At 45.3% G+C, this 22,231-nt stretch overlaps 1 protein-coding gene across 1 annotated transcript in view; it reads right to left on the minus strand.

The window, feature by feature from the left end:
• LOC119979024 (protein disulfide-isomerase-like) overlaps nucleotides 1-22,231 on the minus strand; it is a 45,631-nt gene that overhangs the window by 16,515 nt on the left and 6,885 nt on the right. Inside the window, exons 2-7 of the mRNA XM_038820997.1 lie at nucleotides 21,894-22,100; nucleotides 17,705-17,838; nucleotides 10,936-11,073; nucleotides 10,335-10,451; nucleotides 4,271-4,396; nucleotides 1,260-1,457 (exon numbers count right to left, since the gene is read on the minus strand). Coding sequence (XP_038676925.1) covers nucleotides 1,260-1,457; nucleotides 4,271-4,396; nucleotides 10,335-10,451; nucleotides 10,936-11,073; nucleotides 17,705-17,838; nucleotides 21,894-22,100 — 920 coding nt within the window. The remainder of the gene's footprint in view (nucleotides 1-1,259; nucleotides 1,458-4,270; nucleotides 4,397-10,334; nucleotides 10,452-10,935; nucleotides 11,074-17,704; nucleotides 17,839-21,893; nucleotides 22,101-22,231) is intronic.

A 22,231-nucleotide genomic window follows, 5' to 3' on the forward strand; every position in this document is an offset into this window, starting at 1 on the left:
CGAGTCCTGATAGAATTTAGGTTTGTATGAGATCCCCATTCTCCTAAACACTAGTGAATACAGTCCTAACCGACTCAATCTCTCCTCCGCCACCCCAGGAATCAGTCTGGTAAACCTTTGCTGCACTCCCTCTAGAGCAAGAACATCCTTCATTAGATAAGGAGACCAAAACTGCACACAATAGTCCAGCTGTGGCCTCACCAATGCCCTATACAATTGCAGCAAGACATCCTTGCTCCCATATTGGAATCCTGTTGCAAGAATTTCCCTTTAAACAGTCATTTGCACACTCTGAAAAATGTGTTCGCACATGTCATTTTATAATGATAGGTTGAGATTATTTGGCTATTCAATTTTATTCTCTTGATGCGCATATTGCAATGTTTGAAATAGCCACATGAACTCGGTCAGTGCTGCACATTACCCATGGAATGCACATCGTTCACTAAAGTTGCCGGGATATCCTGCTGCAGCTTTTCGTGATGCTGATTTAAATGAATTCAGCAGCATGTCACCATCAAGCCTGTGACATCAATAATAAAGCAATGAATTGCAGACTGACTATTATCTCCTGTTGTTACCAGTTCCGTGTTGTCAACCTAAAATCCATTAATGCCGAATCTGACCTTTAACATCCAAGAACCCGCATTAATAAGGAGTGTGAGAGAAAATAAACATGTACAAATACTTCAGTAATGCTAATGCAGGAAATGAGCACTCCTCCAGGCACCCCCCTCCCACCCCACACCAGCTTGGATTAGATCTAGCGAGTGCTTTTCAGTGTTAAACTTGAAGAGCTTAAATGATGTAATATTTAAGGAGAAGCAGTTCCTTTCAGTTAATGTATTTTCTTTTGACACTGAATGCGTTGCATATTCTGGGGAGGCAATGGTGTAATGGAATTATTGCAGGATTAGTAATCCAGAGACCAAGGGTACAGCTCTGGTGACCTGGGTTCAAATCCTGCCATGGCAGATGGCGAAATTTGAACTCAGTACAACACTGGAATTGAAGGTGACCATGAAACCATTGTCGAAAAAACCCATCTGGTTCACTAATGTGCTTTCGGGAAGGAAATCTGTTGTCCTTACCTGGTTTGGCCTACGTATGACTCCGGACCCACAGCAATGTGGTTGACTCTTAAATTCCCTCAGGGATGGGCAATAAATGCTGGCCCAGCCAGCATCCCATAAATTAATTTTTAAAAATTGCTCTGGGTGCCATTTAAACATATTCAGTGTTTTGTAGAACAGTGATACCTTTTCTTTCCCGTCAAGATATGCCTGGCAGAAAGTCCTGACGTTTCCAGTTGTGACTTTGTCGGCTCGCATTCTGTATCTCACACTGTCTGTTGTATTAATCATACGAACAGCGGGCACGTCCATGTCCCGAATCCGGAAAAACTCCCTCAAGCGGCCATTCTGAGTTTCATCGGTGTCAACCAAAACAAAGATGATCTGAAAGTTCAGCAAAGGAAAGCTTACAAACAAGAAGAAACATTCTGGAAAAGCAGTATTGTTTTATAACGGTTGGAGCAGATGATCTTGCTCCTGGTCAACGGGAACCACCTTCTCTGCCACATGTGGGGCAGGGAGATATCCCGCCCACTGTTTCTTGTCCAATATTACTCTTCATCGGAACAGGCCTGCTGAGTTTTTCCAGAACTTTCTGTCTTCATTTCCAATCTCCAGCAGCTGCAGTATTTTCCTTTTAGTTTAGGCAATTTATTGTGTCAGCATTCTGCTGATCTAATTGACTTCTTATCCAGTAACTAGCAACATCCTGGGTTTACCATTGATCAGAAACTGCATTGGACTAGTAGCCATATAACATTGTGGCTACCAGGGTAGGTCAAAGACTAGGAATCCTGTGGCGGGTAACTCTCCTGACCCGCAAAAGCTTCTCCACAAGGCACCAGTCAGGAGCGTGATGGAATACTCCCCACTTTTCTGGATGAGTACAGTTCCAACCACACTCCAGAAGCTTGACACCATCCAGGACAAAGCAGCCCACTTGATTGGCACCCCATCCACAAACATTCAATCCCTCCACCACCAACAAATAGTAACAGTCGTGTGTATCATCTACAAGATGCACCACAGGAACTCAGGCAGCACCTTCCAAACCATGACCGCTACCATCTCGAAGGACAAGGACAGCAGATGCCTGAGAACACCACCTGGAGGTTCCCCTCCAAGTCACTCAGTGCACTGACTGGGAAATATATCGGTGTTCCTTCACTGTCGCTGGGTCAAAATCCTGGAACCGTCTTCCTAACAGCACTGAGGGTGTACCTATACTTCAGGGAAGGGACTGCCAATGATTCCAAGAAGGCAGCTCACCACTTTCTGAAGGACAGCTAGGGACGGTCAATAAATCCTGGCCTAGTCAGCGATGCCCACATCCTGTCAATGATTTTTTAAAAATTAATTAGCATGCCCTACCCATGACTCCAATTGCACTGGATTACAGCACAATTGAAGCTTATCAGGTTGTCCCATAACTTCCATTTGCACAACGGTTAGCACTGTTCCTTCACAGCTCCAAGGTCCCAGGTTCAATCCTCGGCTTGGGTCACTGTCTGTGCGGAGTCTGCACGATCTCCCTGTGTCTGCTTGGGTTTCCTCCAGGTGCTCCGGTTTCCTCCCACAAGTCCCGAAAGACATGCTGTTAGGTAATTTGGACATTTTGAATTCTCCCTCAGTGTACCCGAACAGGTGCCGGAATGTGGCAACTAGGGGCTTTTCACAGTAACTTAATTACAGTATTAATGTAAGGCTACTTATGACAATAAAGATTATTAAACTTGCATCAATGTCACATCGAATGTCAAAAATAGCAGGGAAATCTCTCCTGGAAGGATATTGCATTTCTGGTCAACACATGGCATGAAATAACATAGGTATCTTAGTTTAGATATTTTAGACCCTTTTTAATCTTAGCAAGAAGATTACAATTTGGTAAATGTGCTCAACTATGGCTAAATAACATCAACTCGAGGTATCATGTCTTGTTTGCAAGCTGGAAAATGAGGCTAAGCTTGCAGATAAAAATGTAACATTGATGGGAGATTGTGTCCTGCTGATTGTTCATGGAAGTGTTTGAAGTGTAACATCACTAAGAATTTTTAATTGTACTTTTGGATGTAATCTCATCATGCTGTCTAAAACCTGACTTCAAGGGAAATTGAGTCAATGAGAAATTAATGCTGATATTAATCTAATTCCAACATTCGGATCAGATGAATCAAATTATATGGTGAATGACTTGAGTTAAATATATGAACCTTCAATTCCAAATGACAAAAGCAAGTGACAGAAACAGACTGGAAGGAGATTTGCATTGCAATGTAATTACTGGGGACTCTTGTTAAAGTCTCTCTTATTTTGAGCAATTCTTCAGGAGAAGTCAGTGAAAAGGATAAATTAACTCTCTTATTGTCTTTGCCTATTCAATCATAGATTCACAACAGTAGGGCAGGAAGCCATTCGGCCCATTGAGTCTGCACCGACCCTCTGAAAGACAACCCTACAAAGGGCCCCTTAACCTCAACTAACCTTTGAATACTAAAGGACAATTTAGCATAGCCAATTCACTTACCCTGCGCATCTTTGGACTGTGTGGGAAAACCTGAGCACCCGGAGGAAACGCACGCAGACACGGGGAGAAAGTACAAACTCCGCGCAGTCACCTGAGGTCGGAATCGAACCCGGATCCCTGGCGCTGTGGGGAAGCAGTGCTAACCACTGTGCCACCTTGTTTGTAACTTAAATGTTTATTGGATCATGCTACACTTAATTTTGCACATTTACAATCGAACTTAAATACATCAAGTAGTGGTTCATGAAGGCAGCTCACCACCACCTTCCCAAGGACAATTAGAAATGGGCAATAAATGCTGGCCTAGCCAGTGACACCCTCATCCTGTGACAGAATTTTAAAAAGTTATTTCAATATCTGAAAACTGTGGTTGGAATTTGCTAAAATGTCAATGTGAAGATTGCAACAAACAGTATGAATATGATAAATCCAGTATTTAGGTAGAACTACAATGCAAAGTAATCTTCCATTTCTGCAAGTGCAGATTACAGATTAAGTTACAATTTCCAATGATTGAATCTGTTGAACCAGAGAAGCAGCAGTTAAAAACTCAAAACCATAAAAGGTGCAAAATTCACATCCAGGTTAAAACAATATTTTGTGGTATCTCTCTCATTTTAATGTAAGGTCTTGAACAATTAATGTGATTAGAACAGACAGTAAAGCAAACCTGGGCCCTGAAATCGGCAGCAACACGTTCCACGTTTTTGTATATGTCATTAAACTCCTTCGATGTCTTGTCTGCAAATAGCAGAAGGTGACTGTCAATGCCAACATCAAAGATCTTATCTGCAGCCTGAAAAATAATTTTTAGGTGTTACGGAAAAAATGAATCTCTCAGAATTGAATCACTGTAAAATAAGAATGTAAATGAAGACATCATTTGCTAGTTTATATTTAAAGCAAGATTGTAAAATCCTTTGATTTTTGGGGATCTGCTCCAAATCCGACTTCGAGCCACTGAGGAAAGTTTGAGTTGAATGTTTTTATGATCTCCAAGAATTACAAGTCCAGCAGCTTTCGCAGTCAATGTTTATGCCGAAAAGGAAATTTTGGTGTGACTTTCCAAAGGTTATAAACACCGGCAAAAGATTGGGGGGAAATCTGCTGAGTCACTCCAGTGGCAAATATGATAAATGGGCATCAATAAAATAAAACTAAAAATCACTGTTGATGATATTAACAGATAATAGCTTCATGGGTTCATGTGACAATCTTCTGTCCACTATTTTGTAAAACATGTCCATTAAAATTACTGACAACAACAATAATATCCTGTGTTTATATAGCACTTTTTAAAATAAAAATAGAACACCCCAAGGTGCTTCACTGGAGCAATATAAAGTTATGACTGTTCGCCATATAAGGAGATAATTAGGCAGATGACCAAACGTTTTTCCCAGCTGCATTTTAAGAAGGCTCCTAAATAAGGAAAACGGGATGCAGGCAGAGAGGTTGGGGACAGAATTCCAGAGTTTAGGTCCTTGACAGCTGAATGTGTGGCATTGATGATGGAGCAATTAAAATTGGGGATACCCGAGGCAAGTATTAGAGAAATACAGATACCTCAGAAGGTTGTGGGTTGTGAGGGACGTGACAGAGTCAGAGAACATTATAGAGGGATTTGAAAATACGGATTTGGGTCGGAATTCTCCGGCTGTTGGAATTCTCTTTTCCCACAGGCAGTGCACTGCTGCCCACGGGTTTTCTGGTGGAGTGAAGTGGTTTCAATGGGAAATCCCATTGACAAGCAGTGCGAGTAGAGAATCCTGCTGCCAATGAATGGTGCATCGCCGAGAAACGTGTGATCGGGGGAGCAGCGAATCCCTCACTAGAATTTTAAAAGCAAGTTGTGCTTAACCGGGGGCCCATACAAGGCAGTGAGAACAGGGAGGTGGGTGAATGAGATTTGGTGTGAGTTAAGACACAGTAGCAGAAATTTGGATTATCTGAAGTTGATGGAGGGTAGAAGATTGGAGGTCAGCCAGGATGTGTTAGAATGGTCAAGTCCAGGGATAACTAAAGAATGAATGATGATTTCTTTAACAGTCGATCTGTGGCAGGGGCAGAGCCAGGTAATGTATGGATGTGGAAATAGGTGGTCTTAGTGATAAAGCAAATAAAGCTAATCTTGGGGTTGAAATGAATGAAATTAATGAAAATGAAATGAAAATCGCTTATTGTCACGAGTAGGCTTCAATGAAGTTACTGTGAAAAGCCCCTAGTCGCCACATTCCGGCGCCTGTCCGGGGAGGCTGGTGCGGGTTAAATATAATGGGCATGACTCAGGTACCCCGTTGAGCCTGGCTCAGATCCGAGCACAACAGGTGAATTGCGCCCAAGCCTCAAATCTAGCTTTGCACTGGGCACCAGGCTCTTCACGAGCCACCCGACTCGCTCCGCCCGGTCCGATCTGGATCTTGCCCTCACTGGGAAAGATCCAGATCTGAATATTAAATGAGCCTAATGTCTGTGGTGATATGCATCTCTGTAAATACACAAGGGGTTAATGTAAATACACTAAGACTAAGTAAACACTAGAGGGAGCACCAGAGACATCATGTCATGCAGACATACAGCTAATGAATTAGGGCAGCACGGTAGCATTGTGGATAGCACAATTGCTTCACAGCTCCTGGGTCCCAGGTTCGATTCCTGGCTTGGGTCACTGTCTGTGCGGAGTCTGCACATCCTCCCCGTGTGTGCGTGGGTTTCCTCCGGGTGCTCCGGTTTCCTCCCACAGTCCAAAGATGTGCAGGTTAGGTGGATTGGCCATGATAAATTGCCCTTTGTGTCCAAAATTGTCCTTAGTGTTGGGTTGGGCTACTGGGTTATGGGGATAGGGTGGAGGTGTTGACCCAGGAGCTGGTGCAGACTCGATGGGCTGAATGGCCTCCTTCTGCACTGTAAATTCTATGATAATGAACACATAGAATAGGAGATGACAAAATGGGCAGTCAAGATACCCAGAAGTGACACTACCACAAGGTGGCAACCCATATAAAAGGACAGGGCACACATGGGGCGCGATTCTCCGCAAATGCGGCGAGTCGTAAAGGCTGCCGTGAAACTGGCCGTGTTTCATGGCAGCCTCCGCGCCCCCTCCCGGGACCCGATTCTCCCCCCCGGGCGGGGCTAGCAGCGCGGCTCCGTGAAGCACGGCATCGCGGGCTTAGCGACCGTCGCTAAGCCCGCGCGGCAAGCGTCACGGCGGCTGACGCGCACGATGACATCAGCCGCGCATGCGCGGGTTGGACGGCTCCAACCCGCGCATGCGTGGATGACGTCATCACGCATATGCGTCAAAACCGCGCATGCGCGGGCTGTCATGCCCCTCAGCCGCCCCGCGGACTGACCCTGCGGGGCGGCGGAGGAACAAATAGTGCGTGGGTATCGGACCCGCTGCCCGCGATCGGTGCCCCATGGTGCGGCCGTGCCAATCGGTGCCATGGTTGTCCGGGACGGCACTTTGCGGCCATTTTCACGAACGGTGAAAGCAGGTGTCTTTGTGTTCGTGAAAACGGCCGTAAAGGCCTGGGAACTCGGCCCATCGGCCTGGGGAGAATCGCCGTTCGCCGTAAAAAACGGCGAGCAGCGATTCGTGTCGTGGGGGGGGGGGGGGGGGAGAATAGCGGGAGGTCGGGAAAAATGTCGGGAAGGCCCTCCTGCTATTCTCCGACCCGACGTGGGCAGCGGAGAATCGCGCCCATGCTCTTTCTCTTTCCACAGGCTACACTCAGAGAGAAGGACAGGGGCAGATCAGAAGCATCACACCCACCGCATGTCTTAGAGCAGACTGGTTAGTTAGATTGAGTTATAGCAAGATTAGCAGGAGAGTTGAACTCAAGGAGGAGAATTGTTAACTGTTCAATAAATGTGTTAAACCTATCTCCAAGTCTGAACCTTCCTTTGGCAGAGCATACATCAAGGAATACAGCTTATGCTACATGAAGAAGCAAACACAACAGTGTCTTGTTTAAATATCTGGACACTGGATTCACCTGTGGTGTGCGTGACTTACTGGCCAAGCCTGGGAATTTTTGCCAGGGTGCCATTTAGTAATGCTCCACACAAATGTGGACCAGTCGTAACCACAACTGGTCTCTAAGGCCATTGGACACCCCCAGGTGGCCATAGGTAGAGCAGCGTAGCGCCCTGGCACTCTCCCTGGCATGCATGGGTGCCAGGGGTACTGCCAGGCCGACACATCCTGGATGCCAGGTTGGCACTGCCAGAGATTGGGCCCAGGTGGGGTATTCTCACCAAGTAGAGAGAGAGAGATGGGAGATTGGTTGCAGTCAATAAAATGGCGGGGGGGGAGGGGGGGGGGGGTTGCGGAAATCAAGGCCACTGGACAAAATGGCGCTCAGAGCTGCAAGAAGCCTTTTTGATCCCACTAAGTGAGGCCTCGATGGGGAGAAACTCCCCAAGGCCAAAAAAATGGCAAAATGCTGTTGGATAGCAGGATGTTTATCAGCAATACAGCTGCCGTGAAACGCCCCACCGAACACACCGGATAGCGGCCTTTAACTTCAGTCCGCTGAATCGCGCACGATACCCACATTGTGAACAATCTGAATCAGCCTCAGCCTGTTGGCAGAGAGAGGGATTGAGTTATTGGCAAAAGGGGGACAATCTGTGATGGGGACCTACAGCAATGGCTTTGCTTATCTGAATGTAATGTAATGGTGCTAAATATTCATATGCACATGCCACCAAGATTAATTTCTAGTCTCTGAAGGACAAATACAAAATTTGCACCCTAAATCTCAGGCTGAACTGAAATCACCGATTTTCACTGTGTCAGGGTAATTCGGGAACCCTTTAAAAATGGCACAGGTCTTCATTCTGAGGTTTCACACCCCACGCCTGAGCTGTCTGATTTTTGGAAGTGCCTTTAAAGGGTGTGGGCTGCTCCTTATCAAAAGCCCGGCATTGCTGATCTGGCTGGGATTATTGTGGGGATAAGCATGTCCTACTCCTCTGCAATTTCCAAAGTGTTGGTCCAGGTTTTTAAAGAGTGTGAACTTTAGTCTGCATGACGGGACCTTTTAAAAAGTAATTTTAAAAGATCCTCTTCATGCCTCCTGTGCCAGGTTATGCCTTTCCACCCATCCTATGGCATCTCTTTATGTTCCCAATGCCAAGCTATGGTAATTCCATGCCAATTCATATACTGAATAGAGCCATTGAGCCCAATAGTCACCTCAGGATATGTAAAAAATAAACATTTTAAAAAGTAATTCATTCATAACTTTCTACTACATTGAAAAGTCATTTCACTTAGAAGGTAAACGTGTCAATCATCCAGACCCTTTAATCTATCAATATCAAAAAACTCAAATCCTTGAAACCACTTAACTTGTGTAAACAAACATTGTGAACTCAACAGTGGAGATCAGAGAGCCTGAGCTGTCAAACAACCATTATTTTCTCTGGAGGAAGGTGTTTCAACACGTTTAATGGTTGACTGGGCACCCAGCCAACATGGTTACTATGATTATGCAACTCATTGGTTTCATACAGCTGTAAAGATTTTTTGTAGTTTTTTTGGGGAGTATTCTGTAAAGAAAGCTGTGTGCTTTTGTGTGTTTTTACATGATTGAATTAAGCTGGGGAAGTTAATAGAAACAGCTTATCTGGGGGAGTTGAGAGATTAAAGGATCAGTGCATTTGTAATCAGAAGCAATGGTGAGGTGGATTTACAAGTAAATAGGTTGGGATTTATGGTTACAACTCGATAAAGGACCAGTTACCAAGTAGCTTACTTGTGGGTTCTGACCAAATGGCTTTTTTCTAAGGGGGGGGGGATGTTTTATAAGATTGTTTTAATGTGCAACTTTACTCTTGTGTGTTTAATGTTTTTCCCTCTTGTTAATAATCTTTTAATTTTTTTAAATCCTAAAATTATTACTGGAATTCTTTGCGTCTGGGGTTAGTTTTTTTTTCTCGTTTTCAAATTACAAAAAAAAGCTTATAATCAGAAAGACAAATTTCCCTCTGGGATTTGACTTGCATCTGTTGTTGCCATAACATATTGCATTGTGGGTGAATGAACATGGAAGTGCCATAGCTAGACAGAGGGGCCACAGGTGTGGATGTAAGGTTGTACCTTGGCATTGGAGGTATGAGTGGCCATAAGGGGTAGGTAGAAGGGCAAATCTTGGCATGGGTGCACGAGGGGTCACAGGAGGTGGGTGGGGGGCATGAGGTGGCATGGATGGGGCACAGAGTGCATTTGGAGAGTGAGGCCTGGAGGACCCTTGTGTTTTCATTTGAACTGTGGTGTCCCGTTGCAATGAGGCGAGCCTTTTAAACAACCCGCCTCTACACCTGCCTCAAAACTTTGTCCTAGGTTGACTTGCCTGACTACAACCTAACCCCACCTCCCCAGCAATGAAGATCCCACCTTTCTCGGCACTTACTGAGGTGGATGGGCTGAGCCGGAAATATTCCTAATTCCTGCTACCCGACTGGAGGAAGAAAATCCAGGCCTATTTTTTATTTTATTCATTCATGGGGGACTTGGTCGTCGCTGGCTGGGCCAGCATTTATTGCCCATCCCTAATTGCCCTTGAACTGAGTGGCCTACCGGGCAATTTCAGAGGGAATTTAAGAGTCAACCAGATGTCAGCAGAGCTCATAAAACCAAATTGAGATTTCTGCCCAAATAAATCAGTATCTAAAGACAGTTTGAAATTGCTGATTATAGTTAATTAAAGTAGAAACATTACCAGTTGATTATACTCTGTGATTAAATGCAGTTCATTGACTTTGATGAACTTGGTTAGAATATCTTTTTCCAGTCTGCTGCCATCAGCAATTTCATAGCCTATACGTTCTTCTTCAAACTATAACGCAAAGAAATATATAAACATTACAATCGATCTTCACACCTTCAACAGTATAAATTACATTGGCAACCTGTCCTACACGTATACATGCATTTCACCTACTCCAATTGCATTTTGTTATACATATGTTACATTTCTACTAAAATATTACGCTTGTTTGTGCTTCTAAAATGTTAATTTTGTTTTTTTTCCTCAACCTTTGCTTGCGCTTGTTATCAGTATTATTTCAGTTTTAGACACTGGGAGAAATACATGATGCTGATGACCGAGATACATTTTCAGTGGTACATTGCCAGCAGCCAAATATACCTACCAGCAATTGCCAGGAATTAACTTGGATCTCAAGGTCTGCAGAAAAATATTTAAAATTTTGCAGTCTCTTATTAAAAATGATCATATTAATTTTTGATATATCCCTTATTAAAAACTATCATACTAATTTTCAATATTTTGTATGTACCCATGAACGTCTGTGTCATACCTTTCTGAACAGAATGATGGTGTCCCTGGTGATACCATATTTAACAAAATGTTTTGCGCTATTTGTGACTCCAAATGGAAGATCAGGAATGTCTTTCGCAGTCTCATAAAAAGTTTTAGTGTCATTCCCTTTAAGATCCTGTTTAGAAACAATGTAAATAATAAAATTAGATTTATTCGATTAAATTTATGAGATCACCATAGAAAGGCTATTGTAAAAGGGGAATAATTGCAAAGATTGTCCTTTGCTCACCCCAACCATATAATATGCACCATAAGTATAATTTAAAATAAACAACTTTTGAAATGAATGCCAAATTAATTATCAATGATTTTCTTTTAGCATTCATTCACAATGTTCCTGGCAAGTTCAGCATTTGTTGTCCATCCTTCATGGTGAGCTGACTTCTTGAACCGCTGCAGTCTATGTCATATGTAGGTACACCCACAGTGCAGTTTGGAAGGGATTTCCATGTTTCTGACCTAGCAATAGTGAAGGGTATGTGATGTGGTCACTTGATCTGTTCAACCCTGTAGAGGGTTCCAGTCAGTACCAGTACAGCTACAACACTGGCATCTACCCACCAATGTGGAAAATGGTCGACGTAAGTCCTGTACACAAAAAGCAGGACAAATCCAACCCAGCCAATGATAGGATCAAAATAAATTACTGCGGATGCTGGAATCTGAAACCAAAAGAGAAAATGCTTGAAAATCTCAGCATGATGCTGCCAGACCTGCTGAGATTTTCCAGCATTTTCTTTTTTGTTTCTAGCCAATTATAGATTCATCGGTCTACTTTCAGCCTGATCATCAGTAAAGTGATGGAAGGGGTCATCGACAGTGCTATCAAGTGGCACTTGCTTAGCAATAACCTGCTCACTTGAGGCTCAGCTTGGGTTCCACCAGGGTCATTCATACCATGATCGTATTGGGTCAAACAAGGAAAATAGAGCTGAATTTCAGTGGTGAGGTGAGATTGACTGCCCTTGACATCAAGCCAGAATTTGACTGAGTATGGTATCAAGGAGCCCCAGCAAAACTCAAGTCAATGGGAATCAGAGGAAAGCCCTCCTCTAGCTGGTGTTATATCTATATTACCATCCGAGACCAGACGCCAACATTTGCTAGGATATTGGATAGGCACCCTGATACATTTTTATAATTTGTAAAGCTGTGATGAAAAGGATCCAGAAGTGATTCCATGTGAAAATAGGGATATGGTATATTGAAACAAATTTAATTGTTAACAAGGTATTAAACTACCTAAACATCATAGAAATATAGCTTACAGATACGAGGTAAACAATGCTTAACAAGAAAAATAGTTACTTTAACTTCTGACTGATAACTTCTTTATCTCCAATCAAGCAAAACCCATTACAGGTCAAAAAACACTTTTAAATAGAGTTGGCAAACACAGGATTACTTGTCTGGATCTCTGGATAGAGAGTTCTTTTAAAAGACAGCTTGAAGAGAGAGATAGATCCTTTCAGTAAACAACCTGCAGCCTTGTATGTCAGATTAATGCTGAATCTGACAGCCTTCTCCCAAACCAACTGTTCAACTCGCAGCTTCCTGAAACTCAACTACAACTCTGCCTGAGACAGACCTGGCATCTCCCATTAATTACATCATTTTCCTCCCACTCAAATCCCACGACTTATATACTTAAGTTTAAACACACTGCGTATGCTTCAGTGATCCTGTTGCGCCTGGCATGGATTCGGGTACAATGGGTGAGCTACACGAGAGCCCCGAATCAGGGGCCGGGACAATCCCAAGTCACCGACATGCTCTGCCTGGCGTGATCTGGATCTCTCCCTCGCTGGGTGAGATGCTGATCTGAATATGTAAATGGGTCTAATTGCGGGATTCAGCCAGTGCCCGGGACTCGATGGCCATGCCTGCAAAAACCTCACCAGGGTGTCATTTAGTACTGGTCCACACAAATGTGGAGCAGGCGTTACAGCACCTGGGGCGGGGTGGGGGGAGGGGGGGGGGGTCTCCAAGGCCATTGGAGATTCCCTGGTGGTCGGCGACAGGATAGGTTGCACCCTTGTACATTCCTAGCAACTGAACACCTTGGCATAGTCAGCCTTTCACCCTAGCAATTTCACTACACTCCTGAGTTGTGCCTTGTGGATGGTGGACAGGCTTTGGGAAGTCAGGAAGAGAGTTGCTTGCTGCAGAATTCCGGATCTCTGGCATGTTCTTGTAGCAACAGTATTTATATAGGTTAGTCCAGTTTAGTTTCTGGTTAGTGATAATCGCAAGGGTAGTGGGAGATTCAGCAGTAGTAATGCCATTGAATATCAACGGGGTATGGTTAGATCCTCTCTGGTCATGTGTTAAACAGAAAGGAAGAGTATTATCTAAATGGTGATATATTATAGAATCATAGAATTTACAGTACAGAAGGAGGCCATTCGGCCCATCGAGTAGCACTGGCCCTTGGAAAGAGCATCCTACTCAAGCCCACACTTCCACCCTATCCCCGCAACCCAGTAACTCCACCTATCCTTTTTGGACACTCAGGCCAATTTAACATGGCTAATCCACCTAACCTGAACATCTTTGGACTGTGGAAGGAAACCGGAGCACCCGGAGGAAACCCACGCAGACACGGGGAGAACGTGCAGACTCCGCACAGACAGCGACCCAAGCTGGGAATCGAAACTGGGACCCTGGAGCTGTGATCCCACTGTGCTAATCACTGTGCTACCATGCCGGGTGTTGGGAAGTGTAGATGTACAAAGGAGTCTGGGTGTCTTTGTGCACCAGTCAATAAAAGTGGAGAGGCAAGTGCAGCAAACAATTAGGAAGGAAAATTATATGTTGGCCGTCATTGCAAGCGGATTTGAGTTCAGAAGTAGGGATGTCTTCTTGCTGTTATACAGGGCTTTGGTGAGATCACACCTGGTGTATTGTGTGCAGTTTTGTTCTTACTAAGAAAGGATATACTTGCCATAGAAGGAGTGCAGTGGAGATTCACCAGGCTGATGCCAGGTTTGGCAAGACTATCTTATGAGGAGATTGGGCTTGAATTCAATAGAATTTTGAAGGGTGAAAGAAGATCTGTTTGAAATATATAAAATTCTAACAGAGCTGGACATACTAGATGCTGGGAGGATGTTTTCCCTGGTTGGGGAATCTAGAACCATGGGCCAGTCTCGGGATACGGGAAAGACCATTGAGGACTGAGATGAGGAAACATTTCTTCACTCAAATTTCCCCTTAATTGGAAAAAATTAATTTGGTACTCTAAATTGAAAAAAGAAAAGATGAGGGGCGAGATTCTCCGCAAATGCGGAGAATCGTAAAGGCTGCCGTGGGACAGGCCGTGACCCACGGCAGCCTTCACGGCCACTTCCGGGGCCGATTCTCCCCCCCGGGCGGGGCTAGGTGTGCGGCCCCGTGCGTCACGGCGGCGCAGCCTTGACGACGTTCGTCAAGGCCGCACGTCAAGCGTCACGGCGGCTGACGCGACCGATGATGTCAGTTGCGCATGCGCAGTTGGCGTCTTTCTCCTCAGCCGACCGGCAAGACATGGCGGCTTGATCTTGCCGGGCGGCGGAGGGGAAAGAGTGCGTCTGTTTTGGACGCTGGCCCGACGATCGGTGGGCACCGATCACGGGCCTGTCCCCTCCCGGGCACAGCCGTGGTACTGCCGTGCCAATCGGGCCCCAAGATGCCCCAAACGGGCACCTGGCGCCCGTTTCACAACGGCAGCGAGCAGGTGTGTTTGCTGCCGTGCTGAAACGGGCGTGAAGGCCCGGCCGCTCAGCCCATCGGCCTCAGAGAATCGCCATTCGCCGTAAAAAACGGCGAGCGGCAATTCGTGGCGTCGTTCGGGCGTGGGGGGGGGGGGAAGAATAGCGGGAGGGCGTGAAAAATGTCGGGAGGCCCTCCCACTATTCTCCCACCCAGCGTGGGGGGCGGAGAATCGCGCCCGCTGAGTATCTTGGTTTATTTTTCTGAAGTGTCCCATCACATACATTGAGATACCAGCGGGTACAGTAATTATTATGGGGGCAAATACAGCAGCCATTTTACAAACAGCTATTATCTTGATGGAAGAATCTTTAAAACATTTATTCATGGTTTGTGGGCTTCGTGGCTAGGCCAGCATTTGTTGCCCATCCCTAATTTTTAAAAATATTCTTTCGTAGGATGTGGGCATCGTTGGCAGGGCGAGTATATATTTTCCATCTCTCAGGGCATTTTTTAAACAGTCAACCAAATTGCTGTGGATCTGGAGTCAGATGTATACCTGACCAGATAAGGATGGTAGGTTTCCTTCCCTAAAGGGCATGGTTGTCATTCGATTTTTACTCCCAGATTTTTATTGAATTCACTGCCTCCCCTCATTGTCCTTGAGAAGGTGGTGGTGACCCACCTTCTGAACCGCTGCAGTCCATGTGGTGTAAGTACATCCACAGTACAATTAGAGATGGACTTTCAGGATATTGACCCTGCACTCTCAGTCCATGAGAAACTCAGCGTGGGCTCAAAATCCAGAGAGAATAGAAAAACGCGATTCTCTCCAGCGTGATTGGGTTTTGGAATTCTGCCCCTACCCCCCCCCCCCCCCCCCCCCCCCCCAACCCCCACCCAGCCGGTGGAGTAGTGCAAATCGCGCCGTGAGAGTCCGGGAATCTCATTTTAATCTGCATGTCATTCGTGGGCACTCTCCAAAACCTGCCCAATCACAGAGGGGTCACATTTTAGCAAATCTGCATTTTAGAGCGAGATAGCCAGACTCAGTTTAATGTGCAGATTCCCGAGGTACCCAAGGAGTGGGGTCTATCTCCTTTGCCTTGGAGATCTCAGGTGAGTGCTGTTCAGTACTGGGGCAGGATTCTCCGACCCCCCCCCCCCCCCCCCCCCCCCCCCCCCGGCCGGGTTGGAGAATCGCCGGGGGCCGGTGTCAATCCTGCCCCTGCCATGTCCTGAATTCTCCGGCACTGGAGATTTGGCGGGGGTGGGAATTGCTCCGCGCCGGTTAACGTGCCCCCCCCCCCCGGTGATTCTCCGGCCTGCGATGGGCCAAAGTCCCGCCGCTGTCATCCCTCTCCCGCCGGCGTGGATCAAACCACCTACCTTACTGGCGGGGGAGAAGATGGTGTGGGCGGGGTCCTGTGGGGACGTGGGATGATCTGGCCCTGGGGGGTGCCCAATGGTGGCCTGGCCCATTATCGGGGCCCACCGATCGGTGGGTGGGTCTGTGCTGTGGGGGCACTCTTTTCTTTCCGCCTTCGCCATGGTCTTCACCAAAGCGGATGTGACCCCCTCCCCTGCGCATGTGCGGGGATGACGTCAGCAGCCACGCTCTGGCGCATGCGCGGACTTCTGCCAGCCGACAAAGTCCCTTCGGCCCCAGCTGGCGTAGTGCCAAAGGCCTTTCACGCCAGCCAGCGGAGCGCCAAGCACTCCGGCGTGGGCCTAGCCCCTCAATGTTAGGGCGGCCTGACGCCGGAGTGGTTCACGCCACTCCATCATGCCAGGACCCCCCGCCCCGCCGTGTAGGGGAGAATCCCTGCCCTGGTCTCTACAAACAGGGACCAGATGTAATAGCTCTTGTGGGGTCTCCCAGTGGATCAGAAGCCCCCCTAGGTGCATCCTCTTTGGGCAGGGTGATACCCTGGTACTTCTGGAATCACCTAGGCACCCTGACATTTTTAGCCTGGCACCCTGACACTGCCGGACTGGAACACTGGCAGTGCCATCTGGGTGACAGCCTGGCATTGTCAAGGTGTCCAGGTGGCACTGCCATGTTGGCATTGCTAAGGTGTCAAGCTGGCACATTTTGTGTGATGGTGATTGGACTGGGGGTGCCCTGTGTGTGGGTGTTGGGGAGGGGTTTGGAGACCCTCCCTTAGTGCATTGGTGTTTGGGGTGGGGGGGTCACTTTGGAGTCTCCAGCGATTGGCGAGCAGAGCTCCTTAGTGCACAAAACGGGGCTATGTGTGACCTCGACCACGTGTTCCTCGCTGAGGAACTCTCTGTAACACGAGTGTCGTATTATAGTGTTGTGTTTCTCGGTGCTGCGAGCGCCGGGAAACACACGGCTAAACGCACTCGCTATGGGTCTTTGTTCCCATTTAGTTAAATCGCGCCCTTAGAAATGTTTCTGTTTATCTTTTCTGTACTTTCTGTCATTTTTTGTTTTCACTACAAGCATAGACTCTGCCCCTTCTTTGAGGAAAAGGTTGCTTTTCAGCGTTTGCGAATTAGACATTTCTCAACTCTTCTTCTTGAACCCATAATCTTCTACTCTCGTCTTTCTTCATCCCCAGTACCTTAATTCAGAATGTTCCAAGTCTGTCATTTCCTCATGCAGGAACACCATAATATCTATGGATGATCTTCTCGGCCAGTTACTTCACATGATGTAAATAATTGCTCACAATTTTACACCGCATACTACCCGAATCTCAAATAGATTTTCCAACCTTATCACTTTGTCATTGCTAACAGTGACAAGGAACTGCCAAAGTTTTGGGGCCCACATGGTATTGCCTACTCTGAAGGAATTTTCTAACCATATTGTTGGCGTATATGACTCAAAACTATCCGAGACTCTACGCAAGCAGAGTTTAATAATCAATCCTTCAGGCTTCAATCAAAATGAACAGATGTAAAGGGATAATGAATATACACATTTTTAAAAAATGAACAAATACAAGTGAAGCAGTAAAAATAAAGACAATTAAAGCAGCTAATTGGACAGTTTCTATTTCAGGTACAGCAATTAGAAAAGGGATTACCTTAAAGAAGCCGACAACCACTACATCTGCAGAGACAATGAAGGTTTCGACCTGACTGATATTGCGCAGATGTATGGCACTTGTATCGATCCTTCTCTTTATCCAGGTGATAATGGAAGATGCGGTTCTTGCTCCTGAAACAAATGATTCCAAGCAATGTAATTTTTAACCTTACAAATATGAAAAGCTAGCTATGCAATTATTTATTAAAATGCATGCCTTGTCACGAAGGACAAGATTTCCAGTCAACCTCCAGGTTACCAATTCGATGGGGAAGTGTGGGTGCAGTTTAACTGTCTGGAGGCTGGAACCCATTGGCAGTTTAGGGGTCCAGATAAGCCAATAGTCTCTCTCTACCTGCCTTGGGTGTGGGTTCAGCTAAAGGCCTCCCTGTATAAGGATACCCTCCCCCACCCCATAGTGGTGGCCTGGCTGCTTTTTCTAGTTAATTAAGTTCTTTAATACATTGCTGAAAGGGCCACTTCATGCTGAAGCACCTCTTAGTTACGTACCGCAGACCATAAGACAGAAGGAGGAGAATTAGGCCACTCGGCTCATCGAGTCTGCTCCGTCATTCAATCATGGCTGATATTTTTCACATACCCATTCTTCTGCCTTCTCCCCATAACCCCTGATAACCTTTACTGCATCTGGCTGCTTCACTGAAACTGGAAGGCCTCTGATTGGCCCTCCAGTTTTGAGAGGCCACCTACCACCCTTTGGGCAAAGAACCTGTCTTTATAGCGATTCAACAGGTGCCCCTGTTTTCCCTGAAATGGATTTGTGACCCAGAAATATTCTGGCTCCTGTTTCCCAACCCCCAAAGCAAATACTGAACCTAGATATTCAATGGTGGAATAGAACCCGCAAATGCATTGCTGAAGAGAGCTCATTTTCATGAATAATATCCCCCCCTTTTAAAACATGCCCTGTGAGTTATTGCACTGCACCCATAGCATTAGTGGTTTTGAAGAGCATCCTAAATTAAACGGAACTCACAGTATTGAAACAAACTGTTCAGCCTATCCGGTCTCTGTCAGTGTTTATGCTCCACATAAACCTCCTCCCAACTTTCTTCTTCTCACTCTATCAACATTCATTTCTCCCTCAGGTAATTATTTATTCTCCCCTTAAATGCCTCCAAGCTTCATAAAACGAAAAAGAGTGGATAAGGTAAACATTAGTCCTTTAGAGGATGAGAAGGGGGATTTAATAATGGGAATAGAGGAAATAGCCAAGGTTTTGAAAAGGTATTTTGTGTCTGTCTTCACAGTGGAAGACACAAATAATATGGCAATAATTGTTGGCAATGAGGCTATGGCAGGTAAAGATCTAAAAACGATCCTTATCACTAAGGAGGTACAGTTGGCCCTGATGGAATGCATCTCAGGGTACTAAAAGAGATGGTGGGGGAAATAGCAAATGCACTCATGACAATTTACCAAAACTCGCTGACTCTGGGGCAGTTCCAGCAGATTGGAAAACAAAACATGTGAGGCCACTTTTTAAAAAAGTAGATAGACAAAAGGCGGCTAACTATAGGCCGGTTAGCTCAACTTCTGTAGTGGGGAAAATGCTTGAATCTATCATCAAGGAAGAAATAACGAGATTTCTGGATAGAAAATATCTCAATGGGCAGGCGCAGCATGGGTTCATCAAAAGGCAGGTCATGTTTAACTAATTTATTGGAATTCTTTGAAGATGTTATGAGTGCGGTGGACAACGGGGAACCGGTGGATGTGGTGTATCTGGATTTCCAGAAGGCATTCGACAAGGTGCCGCAAAAAAAGACTGTTGCATAAAATTAGGGTGCATGGTGTTACGGATAATGTACTAGCTTAGATAGAGGATTGGTTAACTAGCAGAAAGCAAAGAGTGGGGATAAATGGGTGTGTGTCTGGTTGGCGATCAGTGGCCAGTGGTATGCCTCAGGGATCAGTTTTGTGACTGCAATTGTTTACAATATACCTGGATGATTTGGAGTTGGGGACCGAGTGTAATGTGCCAAAGTATGCAGATGACACTCAGATGAGTGGCAGAGTAAAGTTTACAGAGGACACTGAAAGTCAAAAGAAGGACATAGATAGTTTATGTGAGTGGGCAAGGGTCTGGCAGATGAAGTACAATATTGATAAATGTGAGGTCATCCATTTTGGTAGGAATAACAGCAAAATGGACTATTATTTAAATGGTAACAAATTGCAGCATGCTGCTGTGCAGAGGGACCTGGGTGTCCTTGTGCATGAATCGCAAAAATGTTCGTTTGCAGGTGCAGCAGGTAATAGGAAGACAAATGGAATTTGGTCCTTCATTGCTCGAGGGATGGAGTTTACAAAGTGTTTGTTGTGTTGCAGCTGTATAAAGTGTTGGTGAGACCACACCTGGAATACTGTGTACAGTTTTAGTCTCCTTACTTGAGAAAGGATGTACTGCCACTGGAGAGTGTGCAGAGGAGATTCACTAGGTTGATTCCGGAGTTGAGAGAATTGGCTCATGAGGAGAGACTGAGTAGACTTGGACTATACTCATTGGAATTTAGAAGAATGAAGGGGACCTGATACAAACATATAAAGTCATGAGGGGAATAGTTAAGTTAGAAGCAGGGAGGTTGTTTTCTTGGTGGGGCTTGGGTAGGGTGCTCTTTCCAAGGGCTGGTGCAGACTCGATGGGCCGAATGGACTCCTTCTGCACTGTAAATTCTATGATTCCACTGGCAGGTGAAACTCGAACTGGGGGCGTAGCCTCAAAATAAGAGGGAGCAGATTTAGGACTGAGTTGAGGAAGAATTTCTTCATCCAAAGGGTTGTAAATCTGAAATTCCCTGCCCAGTGAAGCAGTTGAGGTTACCTTGTTGGATGTTTTTTTAGGCAAAGATAGAAAGATTTTTGAACAGTAAAGGGTTATGGTGAGCAGGCGGGTAAGTGGAGCTGAGTCCACAAAAAGATCAGCCCCAATCTTATTAAATGGCGGAGCAGGCTCGAGGGGCCAGATGGCCTACTCCTGCTCCTGGTTCTTATATTCATATGATCTTATTTATGGTTTAACTATTCCATGTGATCGCAAGTGCCTCATTCTCACAGCTCTCTGAGCAAAGAAACCTTTCCTGAAGTCCTTATTGCATTTATTAGGGCATCCCTGATTGCCTTTCAACTGAGTGGCTTAAGATTGTGGCTTAAGGGCAGCACAGTGGTGCAGTGGGTTAGCCCTGCTGCCTCACGGCGCCGAGGTCCTAGGTTCGATCCTGGCTCTGGGTCACTGTCCGTGTGGAGTTTGCACATTCTCCCCATGTTTGTGTGGGTTTCGCCCCCACAACCCAAAGATGTGCAGGGTAGGTGGATTGGCCACACTAAATTGCCCCTTAATTGGAAAAATGAATTGGGTACACTAAATTTATTTTTAAAAAGATTGTGGCTTAACATTGCTGTGGATCTGGAGTCACATATAAGCCAGACCTGGTAATTTTGGCAGATTTCCTTTCCTAAAGGCATTAGTGAACTGATGTTTTTTTCTGACAATAGAAAATGGCTTCATGGGCATCATTAGACTTTCAATTCTAGATTTGTATTGAGTTCAAATGTCACCATCTTCCGTGGTGGGATTCGAACACGGGTCTCCAAATTACAGCCCACTGACATTATGTCCACCTTCACCCCCCCCCCCGGTGATTCTTTTATATTCATGGCTTGATGTTTCAAACTCCCCACAAAAAATATCATAAATTCGTTATCTGAATGTATGATATTACATCTTGATCGTTTTATGGATCATTTATTCTCAAGCTATACAATAATACAGTATAATATCTCAACTGTTGGATCAGACAATAAAATTGTCATGGCGAATTTAGGAGATCCCACTGACTATTCAAAGAAGAGCAGGTGTTGCTCATTATCAGCTTGCCTTTAAAGCTATTTAATTATTCAAATGTTCATTTGCTGTTTGTGGGAGCTTGCTATGAGTGAATTTGCCTCCTTCACACCAGTGGTTACATGTCAAAAAGGTGAGACTTTGGATGCAATAAGGTGTCACGTAAAAACAAGCTTGTTCTTCCTTTGTCTTGATGGGGTGGGCAACAATACATATTGTAGTTTAATACTGAGAGGTTTCTGTCGATTATCACAAAATATACAAGGACTAAGGGTTCACTGGGGAATGTGTGAGAGTTAAGTGCTTGTTCCATTATTGCAACCTGTACAATTCAGAGGGTTTTTCCTGTCTCCTTTTATGAAAAATTTCAGATTTGGAAAATCTGGAGTTTCAAATTCTTTTGCAAGATCCTTTTCTTCTGAGACATCAACTTTGCCGAGTTTAATTTGATTTTGCTCATTCTTGAGCTGTTCGGCAGCCTTCTCAAATTCACCCAGCGAAGCGAGCGAATTCCCAATCATAGGGGCATCTGCAACGTAAGGCAAGGACATGAAAGAATAAACATTATTGCACAATACTTGCTCACTTAGCCCTAAAACCATATCTGCTGCATTAATTCTCAAAGGCTACATTTCACTAATACATCAAATGATATACAGA

This window comes from Scyliorhinus canicula, chromosome 15, assembly GCF_902713615.1.
Source record: "Scyliorhinus canicula chromosome 15, sScyCan1.1, whole genome shotgun sequence".
NCBI lineage: Eukaryota > Metazoa > Chordata > Chondrichthyes > Carcharhiniformes > Scyliorhinidae > Scyliorhinus > Scyliorhinus canicula.